This window comes from Centruroides sculpturatus, unplaced genomic scaffold, assembly GCF_000671375.1.
Source record: "Centruroides sculpturatus isolate CEXI.00-Female unplaced genomic scaffold, Cexi_2.0 scaffold899, whole genome shotgun sequence".
In the NCBI taxonomy this organism is placed as follows: Eukaryota; Metazoa; Arthropoda; class Arachnida; order Scorpiones; family Buthidae; genus Centruroides; species Centruroides sculpturatus.
The window spans coordinates 252,265-278,034 of record NW_019385098.1 but is presented as its reverse complement, the minus strand read 5'-3'; the positions used below and the strand labels follow the sequence as shown (position 1 = coordinate 278,034).

The window sequence follows — 25,770 nt, the reverse complement described above, 5'->3', positions numbered from 1 at the left end:
GTTCCACTGTACTAGTAAAACTATCTTGTATACCACTAATACTACTAAAAAGTCCACATAGACAATGCCTTTATTTCCATTCTCCTTATCATGTACAATGTACTGTACTTTTCACATTCTCCTTAAACTATACACCCAATTAATGGAGGATTTTTTCCAATTATTACATTATATGTAAAGGTTCAATTTTCTAAATTTTAATATCAATGTCGAAACTAATCCCAAATATTTTCACACACTAAATTTATTACTTAGAAAAATTCCTGGAAACAGAATCTAATTTTCACTTAATTTTAAATGATGTGTCATTCTAACTTTTTCAAACTTCACATGTATTTTTTTTTTTAAATATTTTTAAAGTTTTGCATTATGTATGAACTTGAAACTCGCCTATTAAATCACTATTAATAGTAAGATATTCATTACATTATGATATTTTTACTAGATAAGATATATTTTTGTGGTTTTTCCCCCTCTAGGGAGAGAGATTATGATGAATTTCCATATCTGCAGAGATTTGAATGATTTCTTAATGAAGTTACTTCGGCCACATCCACATCCAGTTCAAGCCCTACAGCAAGTTTATAATAAAAAAAAAATGTTATAAATGAATGATAATACTGTAAAGAATGTTTACAAATGAGATTCAAAATTTTTCTTGTTATTTATGTCAATTTTTATTATTATTATTTGTTTCTACACGAAATTCTGTGTAGATGATGCCATGTAATTTAACTATAGAATGTGCATTTCTTTTGTATATAGTTATAGATGTCAATAATTCTGTTAAATTGTTTTTGTAAATTGAATTATACTTGATTAGACTAAACTTTATCTGCTTTAGTAGTAAGAATAAGGTTTTCCACCCTCAATAAGTTTGTTAAAATGGTAAAAGATCGCAAGATAGATTTGCAGGATGCTCTAGTTCCAGATAAAAATTGCTGTAACACAAAATTCATGTTAATATCTTATGTTTTGTTAATCATACAAAAGAAAAAAAATGCACAACTGCCAGTTTAATACGGCTTATTAATATTATTATTATTATTATTATAGATTTATTTCACATAAATATAGTTAAGTATGTTAACCAATGGTTGCTTAAAATTGCAATAATTGGAGCAATTAGTTGGGCAGATGTATACACCTTCCATATTTGATATTTTTGACATTCTATAGTTAGATATTTTTTTGTTATTTCCATACTAATCAATGGAAATAATAGTTTTAAAACAGAATTATTTTGATGACAGAGTAATTTAAAAGTAAAACTTCCTTTTTTTATTTTCTTTTATTTAGATTTAGAATCCATCAAATTCTATTTCATCTCATTGAAATTTTATCAATGCATAGTTACTTATTTTTCCAACTGTGATATTTGTGTTTTCATCAGAATGTATGTTTGTATAATAATAATTGTAAATTGTTAATCATATCACAAATCAACAAGAGAATTATTACTACAAAAAAGTCATTTCATTGCATATTGTTAGTACTAGTTATCTGCATTTGTTTAGAGCAGAAGTGCATGGTTACATTACAAAATAGTATTGAAGAATTTGAATTTGTATTGTTGAAATCTAATGGCGTAATATTTTCTTTCAGATATGTGTCTTAGAATTGAAATTGTGAGGGGGCCATCTGAGTTAGAATTTTTGTAAAGGTAAATTTAAATTATATGACTAATATATATTAACAAAATAACTCTGTAAAACGTTGTCTTGTTAGATTGTCAAATTTTAAAACTGAATATTGGATAAGCGGAAGCATTTTACCTACACCGCTTCTCCTTTTTGGATAGTTAATGGGCGTGAGATGGCCCCATTAAATGCTGTGCAAGTTAATTTAATTGTGTAACAAATTAACTTGTAGAAAACTAAGTTTTATGGACTGCCATTATCAAGTTAAACTAAGACATTGTAAACCCGCTCCACACCAACTCTTAAGCAGTTTAGGATGGGCCAAGACACCGTAGACTACTTCGTTAAATGGAAACAACTAAAACATCAGAAGGCAGGAATCACTCTCTTCCATCATATCAGTATTTTAAAATAATTTTTAGCAAATCAAAGAAATGTTTAACGACGAAAAAGGAAGCGTAAAGTCCCCCTCCCCAAAGTGATATTAAAGAACCACAAACGGGTATACGTTCCATTTAAGAAAGGAAATTCTTGTTTGTTTATACGTGATCCATCATTACAACAGGTTCCGTCGATTAAACTTCCAAAGAACTGTCTGCCACGCTAACTTTTAGTTAAATAGATTCTGTCCACGTACTTGAAATTTTTAAGCTACTTGTTATATAGCAGAAGAAGAAAATGTCCGTCGTTTAAATGGAAAATTGTTTTATAGAAAATTACTATAGCAACGTTTCAAGCCCATTCATTATCGCTTTTAGTCGCCTTAGTTACATGTAAAAGTACTGCCCAATAAATAAAAATGTTTTGAAGATTTCTAAACTGGCTGTTTTTATCGCTCTACACCGTTCAGAAACACTGGGAGAGGCCCACTAATGATAGATATCGAACTTACAGTAATTGACCAGCCTTCTCCCTAATGAATAGGAGTGGTCGCTGGGGCAATTCACACGATTTTTACGACACTACTTCCTTCCAATCGTTAAATTCTCTTTGTTTGATATAAATTTCGGGTGGAGACAAACGAAAAAGTCGTACGTTTACACAGAAACTTTATCAATTTTACCAGCGCATTATTGTTTAAACAATCAATAAGAAGTTAATGGAAGTTAAGATGACCAAATTATAAACTGGCAGAGAACGGGGAGAAAAAAGGAAAATTCGCCTTTCCAAATATCGAAAAGAGAGCTTAGTTTCCGGTCGAACAGGATTTCAATCTCGAGTAATATCGGGTTATTGGTTCTTTCAAAAATTTGATCTATAACTGTCGGCAAACAGCATTTTCCGAACTCTTCGAGCGAAAAATAACACGTAATACGGAACATAATCCGGATTAATACTTTACGAAAACGGATTAGATGCAGAATATTTACTTTACGAAACATTAATACCCTTACAGATGCACAAAATTAATATATTTTAGCAGTATACCACGAAAAACCATTCTGTGCCAGAACACACAAGTTTGTACTCGCTTAGAAGTGAAATTTCCTCTCAGAATTGCCAATTTTTAAAGTATTAATTCAACCTTACTACACTAGAAACTTGTGTTTTAAACTTGAATTAATACAAGTCTGATTAAAAATCAAAAAAATAAGCAGACAGAAAGTTGTCGTTTCGCTTCATCATTTCGAGAGGGGTCTTCCGAGTGGAAAATTTCTAAAATAACCTTAAGCTAAATAACACGTGTGGCGGAAAGTTAATAACCATAAATCGACTTCGGTAAAGTTACCCGGGGGCGAAACCCGCAAAGTGTCGACACTGGCGTGATTAATAGCTTGGAAAAGTGTGGGAAAACTGATTGGAGTTACGTTAGAATATTTTAAAAGGTGTCGAGTTAAGTTAAAATTAGTGCAAACCGTCCAAAGTTTTATCTAGAAGTAATTATTCTTACGTTAATCTAATAGAAGCGAAAGTAGTGTGACGCGTTTACGTATTAACATACCTATAAACAGAGATGGCATTGTGTTTTTGCTTGTCAAATTTGCCCAGTTAATTGGAGGTAAGCTGACAACTCTTGTGTTATTTTTGCCGTAACATCTGTCTCGTTACGGTAAAAATATCCCCGAATCGATCGATGAATGTAGTATTTATAATCTAAATGACCTCTTTTCTGTTGTATTATTTGTTGTTTTATAGTTTAAGTTCCAATTTTTGCAAATCTAGTAAAATTTTATTTAAATGTTAGGCCCGTCAGTTTGTATAATCGGGTATGATTGAAAATCTACGCAGTGTTTGCCATAAGAAATCCTACCAAATATCATTGAACTTAAGGTGAATGTTAATTATAGTCTTTACATCTTTCTTTAAACACAATAATCAATAATCATCGTTATATTTCTTGTGTTTTCATCAATTATAGAAATGAATAGACTCTTAACTCATTTTTTTGTTTAGCCAAATTTCCAATAGATTTGTATGGTATATGCATTACACTCAGGTAAATTTTGTTGTATTGTTTCCAAATATACAAGGGAAAGACAGGAGAGGACAGTATATAATTATTATTTTTCCGTAATTAAAATAGGCAGCTCTTGATGTTTAAATCATAGTATATCGAGGGATAAAGATTTCCATTATATTAACATTGTTCTTCGTCACCAGTATTCTTGCCTTCGGAGGTCATTGTTTACAGCACGCGCCATTACACTACACTGGTGTTTACATTGTTACTCAATTGCCGAACGATATCAGCCTTCACCCCGGATTGATTGTACGTAAATTTACGTCCCCATTTTTATATAATTTACGAAAATCGACTTTTAAATGACAAAGTCTGGGAACGAATCGTAAATGGATAAGGCTTCTTCTCGGGTAAAGTTTTTAAATTAAAAACTTCTTGACTGCGCTAGGCGAAGTTTGATCATTCGACAGGACTAACAAATATGGCGGTCGAAGAGCAAATACGATCGATCTGTTTCGATTGTAGTTTTAGCCTGGCATATATTGCCATCTGTTGTCGGAAACTGGAGATAGAATATGTAAGAGTAATTTTATACGGATCGACACACTTCGGATTAAAAAGTAGCAAATTACACACCTAGAGCGAGAATTTAGAATTTTGTTTTCTGTCCTTTAATTAGTCGAAAACCTTTTTGTTCTATAAGCAAATGATTCAATAACACTACACATTTCACACTTTGCTAGCAATAGTTTAAAGGCATTGATACATGTAGAAAAAACGGGAAACAAATGTTTTTTGGATTAATTTATACTGCACAGGAACAAATAAATGGAACAACATTTTATAATTAATTATATTTATTTCCAGACATCTTAATTTGTATTAAAATAGATACAGTTGGATAAGTTTTTTTCACTGTTTACGTGGTAGTCGATTCATGATATTGGGGATCTTCTGGCTGCTTGGCAGAGCATTTTTTGTAAAAATCTTTACTACTAATAAAATAAGGCTTGTTTCCACTTTACACATCAAAAGACAGTGATGTAAAAAAGTTTTAGAAAGCTTTCTTTTGGGGAGTCCCCCAGAACTGCAAGGTACTCATTGCCCGTGATTGTGTGGAACCTTGGCAGGTTAGTTTGTCAATCGAGATCAATTGAGATGTGTGAAGCAAGTCTCACGTGAAAACATTTCCTGCAAATTAGAGAGACAAATCTGTTGAATTCAATGGTCGAAATGTAAACTTTATGGAAATTATAGTCTCTACTCGTGATTTTTACATACATACAATTTTTGTTTTGCAGTAATTCTACGACTAATTAATTCGAAGATGTGCCACTTTGATTTTCTGAGCTGCAACACGATTAATTTCACACAAAATTTCAAATTATGATAACACGTGCATTTACGTTTAACAGTTTAGTAAAAGATGTGTTCATATCAGTTGGGTATTTTTCTTTAACAAAAAAACACTGGTGTAAGAAGCAATTTCTTTACATAGATTTGTGGGAATTCTTTCTTAGGAGAAACCATGTGCCATTTTTGAAAGAATTAAATTTCTTAAATAAGTCAAAATTGGTTTGAATTTGGACGATCAAAATTCATCCGCCTTCATCACGTCGACCTTCTGACTTATCCTCTTGCACCCCGACACAGAGAAGATCTTCGCCTCTTCCGGATAGTAGTCCAGTTCGTCCGCCACACGGTCCACAAATTCGGGATCGACTTCCAGGCCCTTCGACACCAGGTCGTCCCTGATGCACATCTTCACGTGATTCTTTTCTAGGGGAAGGAAGGGAACGTGGGCGTCGATCAGATGCCTCTCGATGATTTCGCTCTTGTAAAAGCCACCTGTTGTACAACAGTATCATAACAATATTTATCAATGAAGCAACTTTGAAAACTCAAAGACAAAAACTTACCTTCTTCATTGAAAACACCTTTGATGATAAGAGGTTCCATGTCTTTCATGGTGATGTCATTCCTGTCTTTTCCATCCTTCCAAAATTTATACATCAAGTTGTTAATTGCCTTGCTGCCCATATTACTGAAAATGTAAGAAATTTTTATAGAAATTCTGTAAACAAAATAAATAACTTCAGCAATCTTCAAAATTTCATTACTAGAAACTCATTTTTGCCATTGAGAGCATTTGAGGGAAATTTTTCCAAGAAAATTTGGAACAATTTGCTTCAAAGATGTGCTGGAAAGGCAATTTATTCATAGAGAAAGCCTTTTATGGTAAAAATTACTCAAGAAAACTAACAACAAGATTTGGCAATTATTCTGTAAGTTCCAGGAATGTAAGGTATTTTGCCACAAAATTGTTTCTGTATACTGCACAACAATTACTGACAGATTGCATTGAAAATTCCACCCTTTTTTCCCATGAAAAAAAATTAAACACACCTCAGAAAAATATAAATTGCCCTGTTATAATTTACGCCATCCACATCGTGGTAGTAGTCGATGTAGGGTTTCAGGGCATCAATCAGTCCAGGCGGCATCTTGTCCATCTCGTCGAAAATGAACAGTGAGGTCTGGCATGACTTTACAGAATTCTCTATCTTCTTCTGTAGTTCTTGCTATGCAAAAATAAAAAACAAAAACATATGCCAGTGAGATACTTTTGCATTTTCTGAAAACTACTTTTTGAAATCACTTCCTAATTTTAATTCTATATACGAGAGTAATCCCAAAAGGTCTCCTATTTTTTTAGAAATACAAAGAAAAATTTATTTTCAATATTGTTTACATCATTTTAAAGCTTGAACATTTATCTATTTTTCTACATAATTGCTATTTCGGTCTGTGCATTTTTGTAGGTGCTGCGACAGTTTTTGTATGCCCATGTCATACCAACTCACTGCCATGTCATGGGACCCATCTTGCACACACCACCTGATATTGAAACTTTTCCGTTAAAATCCTATGAATAATGCTTCGGGGAAAACCCAGGAACCAAAATGCTGAGATCATCTAGAGTGATCTACTGATTTTTATGAAGGGTTTGCTCAACTTTTGTAACTGTCTCGTCAGAAATTGATGGTCTTTCTTCATTGTGAATTTCAGTACGACCAGCTGCAAACTCCCCTCCACTTGTGGATATTTTAACATCCATGCTCGACTCGCCGTAGACTTCCATCAATTGGCAACGAATTTCAATTGGATAAACATGACATGGGCATACAAAAGCTGTCACAGCGCCTACAAAAATGCATCGACCAAAATGGAATTATGTAGAAAAATATATAAATGGTCAAGCTTTAAATGATGTAAACATTATTGAAAATAAACATTTCTTTGTATTTCTAAAAAAATAAGAGACCTTACTTTTCGGATTACCTTTGTAATATAACCTGAAATTTTATGGCGATAAAGTACAAATCATAGATAACTGAAATGCTTTAATGCAGCATTTGCACACTTCTGGAAATTGGTGCAGCAGCAGCAACAACAGAAATCAAGATTGAGTCTGTGTTTTGCACCAATTGCAATGCCAGTTATGTCCCATATCATCACATTTGGCAAAGCTACAATAATTGAACACGCTCCTTGCATTTGTACCATTGAACAATTTGCACCTACAATAGCGACTCCAAGTCTGTATAATTTGAAATCTGTGGAAAAGGTGATATTTGCTGTTAGGTTATAGTGATTTTGGCCTATACCTGTTCCGATTTTGACACGTACGGTACCTACCATACAAGTGAAACCCAAACATAGACCACCAGTAGCTAGAACAGAAATGTATATGAACTATAATAAATGCACAGTACTTTCATCAAGAGACAAACTGTTACAAATTTCAATGCACTACTTTTATATGTCATTAATTCTAACAGTGCAGCTGCAAGACAAAAAATTTATAGTACTTTTTATTAGAATGAATTCAGTACATATTACTTAGCAACATTTACATGATTCTAGAACTGGTAAAATCTTGATTTCCAAATAATGTGTTTGTAACGAACTACCGATATTACGGTAAAGATATACAATGATTTCCACTTGTTTACTAGATTGTGGAAAGATCTGTATTTTATATTAGTCATACAAGTTAAAAAGCACACTTTGTTCAATAAAAGTTCAAATCAATGTTTCTATCAGAATTTCTAAGGACCATGTCATAATCATCCTTGTTAGAACAACATTCAATATCACGTTTATGGTACGAAACTTACCTTGTACTGGTCTAGTTTCTTAGGAAATGGAAAGTGTTTGGTGGCTATGAACAAATGAACGTAACCACTCTTCATTCCCTTGGTGAACAGATTCTCTGCCACCAGTTTGCTGACAAAATTTTTCCCCGTGCCTGCCCAGCCGTGGAAGGACAGGACCAGCGCCTTCTTCGGATCCCTGTTCTTGAAGTGGCCATTCAGGGACGGAAGGACCACCTGCTTTACCAGGGGCTGTCCGTGTAGCATGGAATTGAATGCATTGCTCATGTCTGCAAAAGAAAATTTCATATTGTATGAAATCTGCAAAAAATAAAATAATTTAACAAGGTTATTTCTTGACATTTAAAAAAAATATTTTACAACTCTTCTGTTTTTCTTTCCAAAGAGGCAATGCCTCAATAATAACCAATCATGCGTCCAAGTATATGTATCAAACAATCAATTTTAAATCAGCAAATTCATTTAACTTAAATGTCAAACTGATTGAAAATAAATCTAAATTTATCAACGACCATTTATAGTCTTGCATTATTCTAAATATTCGATTTTTGTATTCTGTGCACGTCTGCATTTGTATGGCAGCTAACTTTGTCACCCATCTTTCAACGATGCCTTTAATTTTGGGGACAATCGGAAGTCCAATGATATTAACTCGTGCCGTGAGGGGAATGAAGAGTCGACCGTAACTTTGAGCTCTTAAGCATCTTAAATTGTGTGTGCATAACACAAAATCACACTCACGAGAAAGTTAGTTCTTTCCAGTTTAACTATGAAGTTTAATGTCTTGAGTTTCACAATATTTTACTAAATAGATTGTTTCTTTCTTTGCAAGTATCCTAATGCTGAAAATTCAATCACCAATCGCTGCTTTGTACGGAATGAAGATTGTGTTCAATTCAACTGCTACACAATGATGGAACTTAAGACTTTGTAGATACAGACTCAACACTAGCAGCCACAAAATGACAGGGGTCACATTTTTCTATATCAACACTTTGAAGAATATTGTGATAGAATATCTTAGCCTATTTATCAGTCAACCCTGATATATATTTAATTGTATTATTTTATTAAATAATGTTAGTACAAAAGAAACACACAGATACAGTCTCCTTCCAACCCTTGGACAAATTTTTTGTTCCCATCTTAAACTTTTCAGTTTTGTTCTAAGTTACATTTAGTTCAATTAACCTTTTTTTTGGTTCATTTAATAGAAAACAATTGAGTTTCTATTAAAATAAACTGTTTCTTTTAATTTTAAAACAATTTTTAAACTTATCAATGAGTACAATTATATATTAAATTTATTTCAAAATTAATGATCCTCCATGAAAACTTATGACAAAGTTGATAACAGAGATTGCGGCCAACGTTTTCAACACAGAAACGTTTACGTCGGACATTCAGCGCCGCCTTCCTGTAAGCCTAGAAGTTTGACAACGGTATTTGGAACGTCGGCGGAATCATGCTCGATGTTCCAAATGCCATTATCAAACTTCTAGACTTACAAGAAGGCAGCACTGAACGTCTAACATACACGTTTTCGCATTGAAAACGTCGGCCACAACCTCTCTAACGTTAGATAAAGACCCATATAAAGTGGACGCACAAAGTTAATGAATTCAACTGTCAAATGCATTCAGATTTCACAGTTTGTGTTTAGCAGAGTTTTTAATGTCTAAAAATTACTTTTGTGTGTTCCATTAGTAGTCATCTCTTTCATCATTAGTAATTTTCTTAAATGATATAAAAGTTTACATTTATAATAAATTTTAAAATAATTCATTACAATAGGAGATAAAAGCAATTAACTATAACACAGCTACATGTTTCATTACCAAAACCATTCTAAATAAATGGGTTTTGGTATCAAAACAACTTTTGTTTAAAACATGATAATACTTGTTCTTTGTTCCAGTAATTTAATTAATTGTACCAAATATAATTTCTAAAACTATTTCAATATATAATTCCACTTCATACGCAACAATTACTTGGCAAATAATATCAATATCTTATATTGTAAATTGTCTTCTATAATAACAGATATTTTTGTAATATTACAATTGGGAGTGAATATAAAATTTTCTTTGTCCGACATCATTTCGATTATAACACGAAACAGAAATTTCATATTTCAAAGCAGGCAATTTACTTGCAATTCTAGATGTGGGCCGGCCTCCATTTTTAAGTCGCGGATTTTAACCGACAATAATTAAAATGGTTTCTCCCCTATTCTACGGCTTCTAATCAATCAAATAAAGTTTATTGCGGCAGGTCAAATTTTGGGATGGCATAAAGCCTTCTGCATTCCGAAAAGGCTTTGCACCACCCCAAAATTTGACCTTTACGGTCGCACCGGACCCGTTCGGGTAAAGGACAATTGCTACCTTTTATTAACGAGCGGCAATCATACCGCAGATGGTTCGACAGACCGACTTTTAAAGTTCAAATGAATAAACCCGTCGACACAAAAAAAGAATTAAAATTTAAGTCCCCACGGTACTTCCTTCATTTCTGCCACCGATCACATTAAAGCTCTCATTTAAACATTTACCATAATTCTTCGACAAACATAATCGGCATTTGGGAATAATGCGTATGGACGGTTAAATAGAAAAGTGGCCCAGACATACTCACCATACTTCAGTTAAAGGTTACTAAGAAACTCAGTAGGTGCAGGTAAGATGCGAATCCAATACGGTGTTTCCTCAAAAATAAGTATTTGACATTTACACGAAAGAGAATATTCAAACTCCATACAACAATTACTCCTTTCTCCATGTTTTCTGGCCATCACCTTCCATCCTGGATGATGATGATGGCCAGAAAACATGGAGAAAGGAAACAATTTATAAAGGGTATAGCCACCCTGTACATAAGGTAACAATAATTAATACAAATGGATACTCTGATTAATTTAAAAAGCATAACTTACTTAAGAAATTGGGTTTTATCCACTCTTTACTGCAACATTCGTATATATTGCATTTAAGAAAGTTCCAACCAGCATAAATACTTGACACTCCAACGGCGGCACTCAAATAACCGACGGTAGACACTGGTTCGATGCAATTACACGCAAAAAACAAATGACATAGAAGAAAAATACACGTTATCACATTCGTCAAGTTCATTTTCGCGTTAAAAACGAAACGTAACGTGTCACTAATCGAACGTTTTCTCCTCCATCTATCAATCGTTAAACAGTAAACGTAAACACGAACTTGACAAACCACGTGATGGAAGTAATGCTACCAACAGTGTTGCCAACTATTACTAACCGAATGAAAGAATTTTTTAAATTAAAAAGCGCCATATTTTCTTTACTTAGAAAGCAAATTAAATGTGGTAATATTAAGAATAAATATGTTTTCTGTACACAATAGCATTAATACAAAATGTCCTCATTTTATAATAGAGAGGTTGCGGCCGACGTTTTCAACGCGTACGTCGGACGTTCAGCGCCGCCTTCCTGAGAGCCTAGAAGTTTGACAATGGCGTTGAAAATGTCGGCCGCAACCTCTCTATTAACCTGTCGCTGTCAGTTTTCCCGCCAGAAGATGTTATTACGAGAGTTTTCCGTTCCAGAAATAAACATTTACAGATTTAATGGTTTTTACTTTCGGCAACATCAAAATGTTGTCGCCTATTCTTCATTCTGTTTTAATATGCACCCCAAAAGTTAAACACAAAAAAATATTTACAGTAGAGCGTCGATTATCCGAATCAATCGGGGTCTGGGTTTGTTCGGAAGATGATGTTTCGGATAACCGATTATGTACGAAACAATATATTAATTTATCCCATCTTGACATTTTTCTCCGTTGCGTGTCGCTTCGCGTTCAATTTTCGTCCATTTTAAGCCTAACGAAGACTATTGTATCGTTAAAAATTATTTTTTTATTTTGTACAAACAAAATAAATATATTGAAAAATATAAAAACAATAAAAAATTATACTTCGGAAGTTAATTTAGTATCAAAAACGCAAAATATTTGAGTAGCCCAAGACATAGCCAAAGATTGCAGCGCCACAGCACTGGCGAAAATTTAAATTTGCCGACTGGAATTCTTTCGGATGATTGAGGTTCGGATAATCGAAGCTCTACTGTATATATATATATATAAGTCTGAAAATTTCAAGTGCCCCCAGGAAACACCTGGAATTTGGCAACCTCAGGGCGATTTCATTCAATTATATGTTGACATACAAATTTTATTATTAGTTAATTCAGACAACTAATTTTTAACAAACAGGACACTAAACAACTAATCAAAAACACTAGATTTAGTGCCGAAAACATTGAATTGGCAACAATGTAGAAACATTTAAAATTCATTTTTAAAAAATATTAATTACTGCAAGAGTAATTTGTAGTATTAATTACGATTTAATTATAATAATCAAAATGATTAAATATTTAATTATAAAACATGAAATTAATGACTAAACGATTGTCCTTAACCATTTTGATCATTGTATTAATAATGGCGAAAGTTTATTTTAGGAATTTGTACTGTTTATTAAATATTTTATTGTTGCTTATATGGAATGTTTTGTATTCTAACATTTTCCTGGCTTCGTAAATTTGGTCAACAACTGAGTTTGAAGGGTTTAATTTTTCAAAATAATCAAATTTTAAACCACATCGCATCAAAATTCCGTTATGTATTTTAAAAATATTTGGTAGAAAATATATGCACAAGCATATTTTTGAAGTAGAGAACACGTTGACACCAGAAAAATAAAGAATTTGCACACAAAGGGCGGAATTTCGCAAGAAATTGTTTTACACTTTATTTTTCTCAGCCAATTTTAATTAAACACGAGCTCCACCGAAGAAATTTGTACAAAATACGTGACTGGTTTAGATGGCAAGCTGCTCAGTTAGCCAATGAGATTCCGTGTAATATGAAACGAACTGAGTCATTGGTTCATTTACCATTTCGACATTCGCATTGCTAGGCGCATGATTCGAGAGTACGCAGGCAGATGGCACTAGTATCGACGGAAAAGCCGTACTGTTCGGTTAGTGAAAGTAGAGAAAAAAAATTTACTCGTGTCACATTTATACTATTCCAACCGATCGAAAAATTTTAAATTCGTTCAATTGATATAAAAAAATTGTTTAAAGATTTTATTTCTATCATAACCTCGTCGATCGTAACATATTACCACCACCTGGAGGATAAAAACGATACTAATTTTCAATTTAAAACTAATAATGTAATTTATTATTATTATTTATCGTTGGTAAATTCCAAATTTTGACTTCTCTCGCATTAGTACGATGGAAATTAAGAAATTTTTGAACACGAATCACGGATGGTTAATTACAATTACCGCCATCTATTGTCCGAGATGAGAAATAGAGTGCATTGATCTAATTTACCATTTTTTTTTCACTACCGAGTAATTATCCATTGTGGGACGAATCTCGTTCTGCTGACCAACAAAGAAACGACTTCGTTCGATTCTCGTAATTGTTGGCAGAATCTCCGATAGGAAAATGTTTATCTATAATTATTTTTCCCACGATACCTTTTGATTTTTTTTTCTATCCTTCCTCTCTTCTAGTACGAACGTCGAGCCAACGTTCGAAAATTACTCAGGAACGTCGCTAATTGGGTTTTCTTCGTAGCGTAACACATAATTACATTACACAAAAATGTATTTCTGAAAAAATAAAATGAACTCGAAACAATTAAAACGTGGAGCGAAAGTTTGGTTTCTTTTTTTCAATAAATGGTTTTTAATTTGGGGAAAAAAAATTATCCTACAAAAATAGCGATTGCACCCAACCAAGAAAACTCTTAGCGAAACAAGGCTAAGTATTTACGACTAGAAAAATACAACACACACACACGAAAAAAATTTCATTCCGAGAAATCGCACTACGGGTACAGAGCGTGTAAAACATCACATAACGAGTTTGGACGGGTACAAGACGTCTCCGACAGACGTCGCTATGAGATCTCAAGAGTCGATTTTTGGAGCATCACGTGACGCTGATTCGACAACTCAACATTAAGAGGGCGACGAACCCATACCAAAAAATAAAACATGCATTTAAAACGGCTCGTGTATCTCAAAAAGAAAACGCAAACTATCGTTTCTTCTTCCCCGAAAACATCTTCCAAAAAGAGAATTTATTGTTTTCTGGTAACTCCTTCTGGGATTTTTTGATTTCGTCCTCGTCTTCGCTGAAATCGCTGTGGCGAATTGGACTAGAGTGGCCCGAATCGATTTCCTCCTGTGGGTCCCTCAGCATGTAGAGAAAGGGCTGCTCGCACTTGCCCATCTTGGCACGAGTTAGCGTGACGCTCTTCTCCGCACTCCTGGTCACGTTCTGGTTTTCTGAAGTCCGAGGGTCCTCTATGAATGCCTGAGCCAGATTCCGACTTATTTGTTTGCGAATGGTCTTCTTCATGGATAAGTGACGTTCCAGAATCCGTATGTCCCGATCTGTTAGTGTCTTAGTCGAATATGGCATCTTGCTGTGCTCTTCCTCCCACTCACTACAGTTTGAGTCCTCCAAGTTTTTATTATTAATAGAAGGAAGATTTGTATTTCTAGGTTTTCTTCCCTCTTCCGGGGATCGATCTTCGATCTTCTTCCTCCTCCTGGTCTGAGGAGAGTGATCATAAAGGCATATGTCCGGTCCGTTGAAAATATCGCGCACGTGAGGAATCGTTCTGTCCATGGTCATCTGAAAAAGCAAAATAATAAATATTTAGAAGAAATATTTTATTATTAGGAACGATTAAAATAAGCTACAGATTTCAATACAGATTCTTGATGGCGCGCCGCATTCGCCGAGCGATATGCAAATTAGCTAGAATATACTATGAGTAAATCAAATTATAAGATTAACTTTGCTCTCTTCGCATTATATTTCACAAAAATAGATTTAATTTTTATATTATTACTACTAATTCCTGAAATATACAGTACGTAACAAGAAATTCATGGCGGAAGCGCTGATGCAACGCGAAAACGCGAAGCGATACGCCGCGCTTTGGATAATAATCGTGCTTGTGGAAATAATTACTTTGCTACAGCAAGGATCAATGGAGCCAAATTATAGATAGATCGGGTTTTGAAACATGATTTAACTGTGAATAATATAGTTCATTCTCTGCTATGGTTTTAGATTCTTCTAGAATCTCTAAAAACTTAAAAACTATGGACTAACGAAGAATTTTTAAATTAACCAATGAGATTCGTTTATTTGAAAATTCAAAATCAGCGCATTTTATTGGCCAACGAATATTCGAAAGCAAAACTTTATAAATTTCAGGTTAAACACGCAACTTTTTTTTTTTTTTATTAGCGTGAGAAATCGTTTTTTAATGTAAAAATAAAAGATATAAAACATGTTTTATTATTCAAAACAACATTTAAAAAATCGAAAACAACAGGAAATAGCAGATTGAATCTTGAGTTATGGAACGAAACATTCTTCGAGTCCAATTCTGATCATCCAACTGGAAAGACGATCAAAATAGAAATAATCACTCTCTCCCCTCGCGATAAACACTAATTGCTGACGAGTCATTGCCTCTTCCCTTTAATTAAACCGCATTCCACTAATTTACCTATAGGCCTTTAAAAATAACCGAATCGTTAATTGTCGTCACCATCTTAAAAATCACTTCATTGGCCGGAGGCTATTTTAAAATTTTAAATCCTTTTCGTCTCATTGGTTAATTTAAATTAAATTCGCTTCTGATTGGCGGCTGGTTAATTTAAATTTTTTCTGGCTTTTTGTTATCGGAAAATGACCAAAGCCGACGTATAAGTACGTTTAAAGTTCGAAGAGTTGATTATTTTCTTTTTGGAATGTCTCGAAACGTGTTAAACTTTGAAGCTGTGGTGATTTAATTTCAAGGTTCTTAATTGTAGGTTAACCTATTTATATCTACCATAGTAAGGCACGTGTAAGGTTTTTATACACGAAAACATTAATTAAATCTTGCTGATAAGAGTTTTTAGTATATTAATTCGGGAATAAACCCTAATTTTACGTTAAAAAAAAATTGAGTTATTCTCGTATGTATGTAAGCCGATATAGATTTCGATTGTAGATTGTAGTGTTGAATTTCAATTTGCTGTCTGGACTTTGATGTCCTGTCCTTCTGGGAAAAACAATTTGCTTTTATCTAATTACATTCCTTAAATAAGAAACCTTAGTGGTTAACACATTAATTTTATCAAAAATTATTTCTAAAAATAATTCGCGTAACAATGAGGTATAAATCTTAGGATATAAAGGTTTAAACGTTACAGGAGTTAAACTAGAAGTAAAAGAAGGAATTGAAGCCTTAAATATACTTGAAAACACCTTTAAGATAATCTTGTGGGAAGTAAAGACCCTTAAAAGATATATAAAATGTTAATTTTAGTAGAGTATAAACGACAAAAAAAAAAGGCTTACTTTGTGGAGTTTAAGCTTCTTCACTTAATAAAATGCTTGGAATTCTTAGATTCTTAACAATTGACATCACAATAGATAAGACAACTGATACATAGTAGCACGAAGAAAGGTATCCTGTTAATAACTGCTGTTATCTAACGCTCCGAGGAGTTTTCTATCAGCTGATCGACCAATGAATGAAAACGAAAGGTACTAATCACCTCAAAAATTCCAACAGGTAACGGGTAGTGCTAAAGCCTACTAGTCACGTGGCCAACCAGTCGAGCCAGGTGTCGTAGGAGTGTCGAGACGAATGATGTCATCGCGACGTTTCGACAGAAGAAAGTATCGCGAATCGCCAATTGTTATATACTGTATATACACCAAAAAAAGGGCCTTGTTTTAAGATGTCTACAAAGTAATCAAGGGCTAGTTTAGCGCGTGGGAGGATCCGGAACAGAATGGCCAGTGCCCCCGTTCCAGCAATATTAGAAGTGAACGACCCTCGATGGACGTCCAGAACTAACTACCCTCGACAATAGAGGTCAAACAATAGGCTTTTAACAGACAATACTAAAGCTATTTGTTAAATGGAACATTTAAATTTCGAGAATCGGTGGCCATATTGTCTATTTGTCACCTTCAATTTGTATGTCGTAATTAAACGCGCGATAATAATAATAATAATCAAAGTATCTTGTATTCTAGTAGGTCAGAACGAGCCGGATTTCTTTGACGTCACCACTCCCAATGATAATCAGTTTTTCTCGGAATAGAGCTATTGTTACGTCTATATCGGGGTGTAAAAACTAGTCGAGAAAACAACCGATGGCAAAATTGGAAAAATTTTTGTCTGCTTTTGACAGACAAAAACGAACTCTCCCCCCTCATTTCCGGGGCCTCAAATTTCGAATTCCTCCCATCGTGTATGATTGGGAGAAGCCTGTTCACGTATCGAGATTTAAGAAAGTTTAATTAGCATGCATAATTCTTTGTTACACAAAACACAGCAAACGTGCGTATTAGAATTCTGTTCAAGGTTTCATACAGTAGCACACGTACAAATTTCTATTTTATTTTTTTTTTTTAAATAACATACTGGCTGCCGTACTGATGTATCCGGTAATGAATAAGATTTTACTAAAAACGTAGGGGTACAGGAAAGTAACCTATGAACCTAAAATACGATAAAAGACGACGAAATAGCTTATCATCTACCTTACGTAAACACCGCAAATTTCGCAATTTTATGTAAAATTAGTAAATTTCACGCTTGTAAAAACCTTAACCCGAAATTTATTAATGTGCCAAGGATCATTTTATAAGAGAAAATGATCCCTACAAGCGCAAGGATTAGAAAAAAGTATAGGGATCCTAAAAATCACTAACGAACTTACCTGAAGAAAAACTAACGTTGCACGTTGTTTTCGCCGGGTTACGAAGAGCGACTACATGTTACTGCCGCTTCCAAAGTCAGTCAGGTGTTACCACGAGCTGATCCACTCACGAACGAAACTCGTGGATCAACTGTCTTCGCCGCCAAAGCAGACAGCGCGGGGGTGGACCGACTCCTGGCAGGTACGCCACCTGTTATTAGAGTAGTAACAGATTGCAGTTACTAGTACAACATCTGACGATTCGTTACGTCTACGTATCGAGTTATACACAATCGAGGGAATTAAATTTTATTTTTCTTTAAATATTGTAAATAACAATAAAGAAAAGTGATAGTGAAAGTTATAGATTTTGAATCAGGCATTTTTATTGGTTTATTTTGAAATGTGTCGATTGCTCGAAATTAAGTAGGAGAGCGCGTGACTTTCGGCAATCTTCCCTGCTAATTAATTTACAGGATTTATTTTAGATTAAATAATGAATTACTTGCAATTTTGAGATTAATTAAAATAAATTACGTTTACAAAAATCATTAGTTTAATTTAAGTAGAAAGTTTTAGAAATCGATCACGTGACATTTTAACCCCCCCTAACTTTACGTATTCCCCCATCAAATGGATGCACAATAGACTTATAAATCCTCGGATTAAATTATCGAGTGCGTTCTGTTGATTCTAGGGATTATTACAGCGGCCATTTTGGAGTGTTGGGGGTCTAATTTAGTTTTTAGACCATCTTTAACCACATTTGACCTCTAAAAAATGTCAGTGACCGATCGTAGACACCGCAGAAAACTAATCTTGAGATATCGTCGGTCATGCATTGTAAATTTGAAAGGGATGATGGGAAAGATTGGGACGTAATGCGTCTATTACGTCATGCGTCAGGGGACAGAAGTTCCCGAGCGTGCAATAGAGAAATATTTATTTTTGTTTTCTTTCCATCCCGTGCGTAACAGAAAACAATAGAAAGCGAAAGATAGGCAAAACTTTGCTCCTCTTTAGACATGTAATTTATAAGAGAAAGAATGAAAAAAAAAAAAACAGCCTAAACTAGAAAGACATCCGGTTGCTATTTGTCGTGATGTCATAAAATAGCTGTGACGCAACAGAGCATTCGTGACGTCACCAAGTCGAAAGTGATCGGTTTCTCTATAAATGTGTGCAATTTCCGTTGCGTTGAAATGACGTAAGAATAGTTTTAAAAAAATTTTTTTTAATTATTACGTAGGATTTTTTCTTTTTGTTACGTCATTCAAACGAAATAATTTCTATAGCTGGGTTGACCAATTACAAGTAATTTAACTGTCAAACAAAGTTTTTTCATTGTTACGTCACCGAAACGTAATAATGTAATGGGATAAGACTCGGAGAAATTAATTTTTATGTTAATTTAATCGTTTCAATTAATATAAATTGCTTTTTTTTTAAAATGAAATAACTTTTTATACGCGCGAAAAACTTAATTTAGTTTCTTTAATTGTAAATTAATTTAATTTTTTTTTAAATTGAGAAGAGTTTATTAACATTATTAATTTTTTTCGTAGATTGTTCTGCGAATTCTTAGAATACTCAATTAATACTGGGGAGGGAGAATGATTACGTAGCAAATAAGTAAATATATCTTTAAACACGTTTCGTTTATTTATCACACAAAAGCAAATAAAACGTGTTTTAAAATAAAATAAATTATATTTCAAAATTTTATACAATTACATATATATTTAAATAAATTTATTAAGTATAAATATTTTTAAAAAATGTATTTATTATTTAACACGTTTCTATAGTTGAATAGGCTATAGAACAGTATAAAAGTAATGCATATGTAATGTGTTTTTCCTGTTCTTGTCTGTATTCTTTTATATCATGTTTCTGAAACATAAAATTTTATAAAGTGAAATTTTCTCACGTTTCGTGAAAATATAATTTTGTATATTCTTCTGTTGCGTCGAAATTACGTAACAATATATTTTTTCAAAAATGTTTCAATTACGGAAAAAGCGAGATTTAATTATTACGTAAAATGCCTTTTTTTATGTGTTACGTCACTTAAACGAAAAAAAAACTTGACCAATTACAAATGGTTTGATTGTTGAACAGTTTTATTGATTGTTGAACAGTTCTACTATTACGTCAGAGTGACGTAATAGTAGAAGAACGTGCTCGAGAATTTATACATTTTTTTTTTTTTTTGCATAGGAAACGTCTTATAGAGGGGGATATATACTTCGTACCTTATATAGAACACACAGGGGGATGATCTTTTCTCTTTTTCTAGTACTGTTCCTGCCTCACGTACCGAAGAAAAACGTTTATATGTTATCGGAGCATTCAGAAATTATATCATTAAAATGAGAAAATGGGGGGAAACAATGCGAAACATTTGTAGATTCAACAGGAACTATTTTGGTGGACGTATTGAAAAGTAGGGCAATATTGTTTTGGGGGTATCTGTTTATCGTTTTACAAACAAAAGGGCAAATATTTGAAGAAGACGAATTGGTTTAAATAGATCGGGCACTCACTGACCTGAAAAAATAGAATAAATGGCGGGAAAAAAAAACAATTGTGTGACTCGGGCGCCAAGTCTGGAAGGTCAGAGTGTCAGCACGGTGACGATGACCCCGCTCGTTGGGGTGGAAGCCTGTAGGAGAAGCCGTATTGTCATCGCACGCGTGGACATATTTTTTCATTAAAAAAGCGTTGTTGACGGATAACCTATTTCGGAGGCTCACCCAGGTGGCCACTGGAGACACGTGACTCATGACAAATAATGAGGGCAATCGATCGTGACTCATATATGCAGTTGTTGTGAATCAACTGTTACGATCGGTGTGACATATTGTCACTAATAATCGATTTATAATCGTGGATTACAGTCGATCGATCGATTACACGGGGATAAAATCATCACTCGATAACTTGGTTTTGAATCTTTCCCCTGTTCTATTTGGGTCATTCATTAAAATAATTTAGAAATGAACTTCTCGATCAGTAAACTGCGATCCCTGGGAGTAATAAAAGGCCTCGAATTGATTTAATATCCTGAAAGGACAGCTTGTATCATTGATTCGGATGATTAAACAGATCCTTTATTGTCCTGAGGATCATCACTCCTGAGGATGTTTTCACATCTATAAGAAGAAAAATATATCAACAGGATTCAAATTATTCATTGATTTATATGGCTAACGACATTTTAATCCGAGATAAAGGGATTAAAGATTTATTTTTCTCCATTTATCCCATTGTTCTTCGAGAAAAATAAACTTTTTATAGATACGTCGGTTGAGAAGCCATTATATCGCATCGTTAAACAAATTAAAACATAGTAATAAACGTAGAAACAAGATAAGATTTGGGATATAACCTATATTAAGCGAAATATATAAGCTATTTTTGATCGTCTTAACCCGGATATAACGTGATCAATTGAATTGTGTGAATGAGAATGATACAAGTATCCTCCAGGAGACTGTAATAATATTAAGCAAGTTTTTTTTTAAAATAAAAATTAATGCATAATTACAAGGATTTTATGCAAAATAGAACTTAATTATTTATTTATTTATTTTTTAAAATTAGGTAACCATATATTTAAAAATGTTGCCAACAGATGGCGCAAAATGTATTAATTACACGTCACTCGTAGTGCGCCATCTTCCTCAATTCAAATGAACTAAATTTGGAATGAATTTTGAATAATTCGACAACCTTTCGAATATTTTTCATTTTCTTTTTTTTAAATTAAAAGTTACGTTTGGAACGTTTAAATACATTTAATTCTACAATTTTACTTACGAAATGAAGTTAGTAAAAAGGATAAAAAGCATGACATTCAGCCTTCCTTGGGGGAGGTAAGATTAATTTTATTATTGCAATATCTTATTTAGAATGGATTAAGAAAGGAAAATGTTTATTTTCAGGAGGTACCACAAAGGCTTTCCTGTGGGAATCACGGAAATGACGCAAACCAGAGTTAAAGCCAAGGAGTATCTTCGTACCAACTTACTCCCGATTCTGACCATAATTTGCGTAATCATCGGAATCGTCATCGGTTTGAGCGTAAGAAATCTTCGAAAATGGGACGAGAGGAGGTTGATGTATATTAACTTTCCAGCCGAAATCTTTTTAAGAATGTTGCAGGCTTTGACCATCCCTCTGATTGTTGCCAGTCTCATAGCCGCTGTGGGCAATCTGGAAGTTAATCTTGTTGGCAAAATAGGAGTAAGAGCCATACTCGTTTTTCTCAGCACAACTCTGATCGCCACTTCATTGGGTGTTGTGCTGGTTTCCGTTATCCAACCCGGAAAACACAAAGAAGATACATACGTCAAAGAACAAAATTCTGTTATCCATTTTAGTCTTACTGTAGATAAGTTGTTGGATCTTGTAAGGTGAGCACGTGGCAAACGACACACAAAAATATTCTTGGAAATCAGAAAATTCTGAAGGTCGGTTCACGCTGATGACAAAATTAAGTAAGCACCGACCTCTTAACTTTGCTGCTCGTGTGCATTGGCCTTAAGTCGTGGTTTCCAAGAATATTCACTACTTTTTACCTTCTTATGCCATGAAATATCACTTTAGAAATCACTTTTCGTGTTCATCAGTATTTTGATTTACTGTTTTTCTTTCATTATTTTCAGGAATATGATACCACGCAACATTATCGAAGCCTGTATTTTTCAAGTGAGTTTCTATAGATCAAAAATCATTGCTGAACTTTTCTTCTAATACATTTTATTACTTTTGTAGACATTTACTGAGATTGTTCCTCCAGAAAATGAAACTCTTAGGAATTCTACAGGTGAGATTCTACAACACACAGAAGAGAGAGAGAGGAGTACAGTAGAGCGTCGTTTATCCGAATCAATTGGGGACTGGGGTTGTTCGGATAACTTATTTTTCGGATAACGAATCATGTACGAAAAAATATATTAATTTATCCCGTGTTGAAATTTTTCTCCGTTGCGTGTCGCTTCGCGTTGAATTTTCGTCGATGTTAAGCCTAACGAAGACTATTGTATCGTTAAAAATTATTTTTTTTATTTTGTACAAACAAAATAAATATATTGAAAAATATAAAAACAATAAAAAATTATACTTCAGAAGTTAATTTAGTAACAAAAATGTAAAATATTTGAGTAGCCCAAGACATAGCCAAAGATTACAGCGCCAGAGCACTGGAGAAAATTGAAATTTGTCGACTGAAATTCCTTCGGATAACCGACGTTTCGGATAACGACCTTCGGATAAACGACGCTCTACTGTATTGATATTTATGTCAACATTTTGCAAATATTTCTTGTCTTCCATTTGATAGCCATGATTTAACAAATTCATTTCTTAATAAATGTTCTTCAGATTCATAATTGCTCAAATAGTTTAGTTTGAATATTCCCAAAGACAATCAAATCAATATAGAAACTGACTTATTTACATTTTTATAGAAATACATTCGTGGAAATTTAAATCTTCGCGTATACAAGAAATGAATATCTTGGGTCTTGTAGTATTCGCCATTATGATAGGAATGTGTTTGAGTAAGATGAAAGAAAAATCCAAACCCGCTCTCAACTTCTTCGAATGTATCGACGAATGTATCATGATTATTGCAGAACACTTCATTTGGTAAGTTCTAAAGATAACTTTTATAAAGGATTTTTGGTTAATTTTTTCAATTTTAATGATTCTGTTAAGGTTTTCTCCTATGGCCGTAATGTTTATCATAATTGGAAAAATCGTAGAAACAGAGAACGTGATGTTAATTGTTGAGCAATTAGGAAGTTACGTATTGACAGTGCTGTTAGGCCTGTTTATTCATTCCATGCTCATTCTACCTTGCCTTTACTTCGTTTTCACTAGAATGAATCCTTTTACATTCATGAGAGGGATGTTACATGCGATTATAACTGCTCTAATTACAGCTTCAAGGTATTTTAATTAAATATAAAATACAATTAATTATACCCGTTATCTATATAACACGATTAATTTTTTGGTTTCTCAGTTCCGCTACCCTTCCGATCACCATCAAATGTTTGAAGAATAAGATAGGTTTGGATCCTAGAATCTGCAGCTTCTGTCTTCCTATAGGTGCAACCATTAACATGGATGGTTTAGCCTTGGCTCAACCGATAGCTGCATTATTCATCGCTCAAATAAAGAATATAGAAATCGACTCGGGAGGAATTATCGCCGTCGTGTGAGTTTCTTCAAACGGATATATTCTGAAATTTCTACAATAATTTTAACTCGTAATGAAATATTTTGCAGTGTCATGTCTGCGGCTTCTAGCGTGGCAGCCGCGGGAATACCAAATTCGGGGATGATCACTTTAGTCATGGTTCTACAAGCTTTGAACTTACCAGCCGAAAATGTCGCCATTGTCTTCGTAATCGATTGGTTCTTGTAAGTAAGACAACTCTTATTATCCATTAATTTTCAATATAAACTTTGTGTTTTCTGTTTCAGAGATAGGTTTCAAACTGTGGTCAATGTTTTGGGTGATGCTTACGGTTCCGCCATAGTAGCCAATATATGTCAAGAAGAATTGGAAGAAATTTCAGTGAGCGATTATATCGAAGATGAATTAGATCATAAAAAAATCCACCGTGAAGAGTTAAGTACAGGGTACTCTACGCCTTCTTATGCCAAAGATGATGAGATAGAAGACCTACCGACTGATAAGGCCATGGGCTCTTCAAAGTAACAAAATCATAAAAACGAAGTGCTGTTTCTTAATGTAAACACATAAAATAGGACTTATTTTGGCATTGTTTTCATTTTGGACTTGTTAAAAAAATTATTTAAATATTGATTTATAGAATTTTCCATAAATTTGATGATCTAAATTAACATAATCCGAATTAATATTATTATAAAGTATCGATTTATATAAGTGTTTTTAATTTTACTGTATGTTGTGTATTGTAAAGAGTTTTCTAATTCATTATGCGTGTACTACCTATTTAAAAAGGATAAAATAGTAGACACACACTAAGCATCACAGAAGTTACTGCTCGTAAGAGTTGGCATTACAATGGAACTTTATAAACGTGAAGCCGTGGTAAAACTTCAACACATTCAAATGATTCCGTGTTATCTTCAACCTCAGAAGAATTGTTCTTTAATTAACAGAGAATAGTGGAAGAATGCACCAGGTGCAATCTTTTACCATGGATTTTCTTGTTTTCATCTGAACGACCCGTTCCATAGTAGATGATTATCTTACTAATATACATAGCCGGATTCGGATCAGAACTTCATATCTCTCTTTTTATTTACGTTAACTGAACCGATTATGAGTGAGCCTAATTCTCTCACTCGTATTGGCAATTTCAATAATTTTCAAAATTAAACAGAAAATATATCGCATTTAAAAAACAGATCAAAACACAGTATTTAGATTCTTTCATCTCCTGGGCATTTAGATGGTTTTTATCCATACCCACAGTGGGTTCGGCCAGACACACAATGAGGTTTGTGCATATGGTGAGGACAGCATGTCACGTGATAACAGAGAAACGTTCATAGTGTGGTGTATGTATTCCGAGCTAATAGATTCAAGTACGAAGTGTTTCGTTTATAATGACGACATATCCGGAACGACCCACTCCAAAAAATTCCTGGGAATTTTTTAGACCCCTCCGGATTCAATCCCGCAACCTCAGAGAGGTAGGGCTGTTACATTAGCCTCCCTGACATCCGGCTGTCAAAGAGGGAGGGTATA

The 25,770-nt window shown here is 33.7% G+C and overlaps 3 protein-coding genes across 5 annotated transcripts; 1 reads left to right on the top strand and 2 right to left on the bottom strand.

Moving 5' to 3' along the window:
- Nucleotides 1–4,880: 4,880 nt before the first annotated feature.
- Nucleotides 4,881–11,478, bottom strand: LOC111634652 (torsin-1A-like). The gene is made up of 5 exons (XM_023379486.1): nt 11,158–11,478; nt 8,223–8,488; nt 6,448–6,623; nt 5,961–6,085; nt 4,881–5,889 (listed from the first exon to the last, which is right to left on the bottom strand). Exons 1-5 carry the CDS (start codon nt 11,354–11,356, stop codon nt 5,633–5,635), a joined length of 1,023 nt encoding a protein of 340 aa, XP_023235254.1. The 5' UTR covers nt 11,357–11,478; the 3' UTR covers nt 4,881–5,632.
- A 2,472-nt stretch (nt 11,479–13,950) lies between these two features.
- On the bottom strand, nt 13,951–18,264 carry LOC111634663. 3 transcript variants are annotated; one of them, XM_023379496.1, is made up of 2 exons: nt 18,036–18,264; nt 13,951–14,931 (listed from the first exon to the last, which is right to left on the bottom strand). In XM_023379496.1, the coding sequence occupies exon 2, from the start codon at nt 14,929–14,931 to the stop codon at nt 14,329–14,331; it is 603 nt and encodes a 200-aa protein (XP_023235264.1). In that variant the 5' UTR covers nt 18,036–18,264; the 3' UTR covers nt 13,951–14,328. The 3 variants fall into 3 exon arrangements, with proteins under 3 accessions (XP_023235264.1, XP_023235265.1, XP_023235266.1); XM_023379497.1 differs by lacking the exon at nt 18,036–18,264 and adding an exon at nt 16,660–17,825; XM_023379498.1 differs by lacking the exon at nt 18,036–18,264 and adding an exon at nt 15,274–15,434.
- A 3,445-nt stretch (nt 18,265–21,709) lies between these two features.
- Nucleotides 21,710–24,936, top strand: LOC111634653 (excitatory amino acid transporter 3-like). The gene is made up of 9 exons (XM_023379487.1): nt 21,710–21,892; nt 21,962–22,432; nt 22,685–22,727; nt 22,794–22,845; nt 23,489–23,669; nt 23,739–23,972; nt 24,049–24,243; nt 24,315–24,449; nt 24,513–24,936. The coding sequence occupies exons 1-9, from the start codon at nt 21,840–21,842 to the stop codon at nt 24,748–24,750; spliced, it is 1,602 nt and encodes a 533-aa protein (XP_023235255.1). The 5' UTR covers nt 21,710–21,839; the 3' UTR covers nt 24,751–24,936.
- The last annotated feature ends 834 nt before the right edge of the window (nt 24,937–25,770 follow it).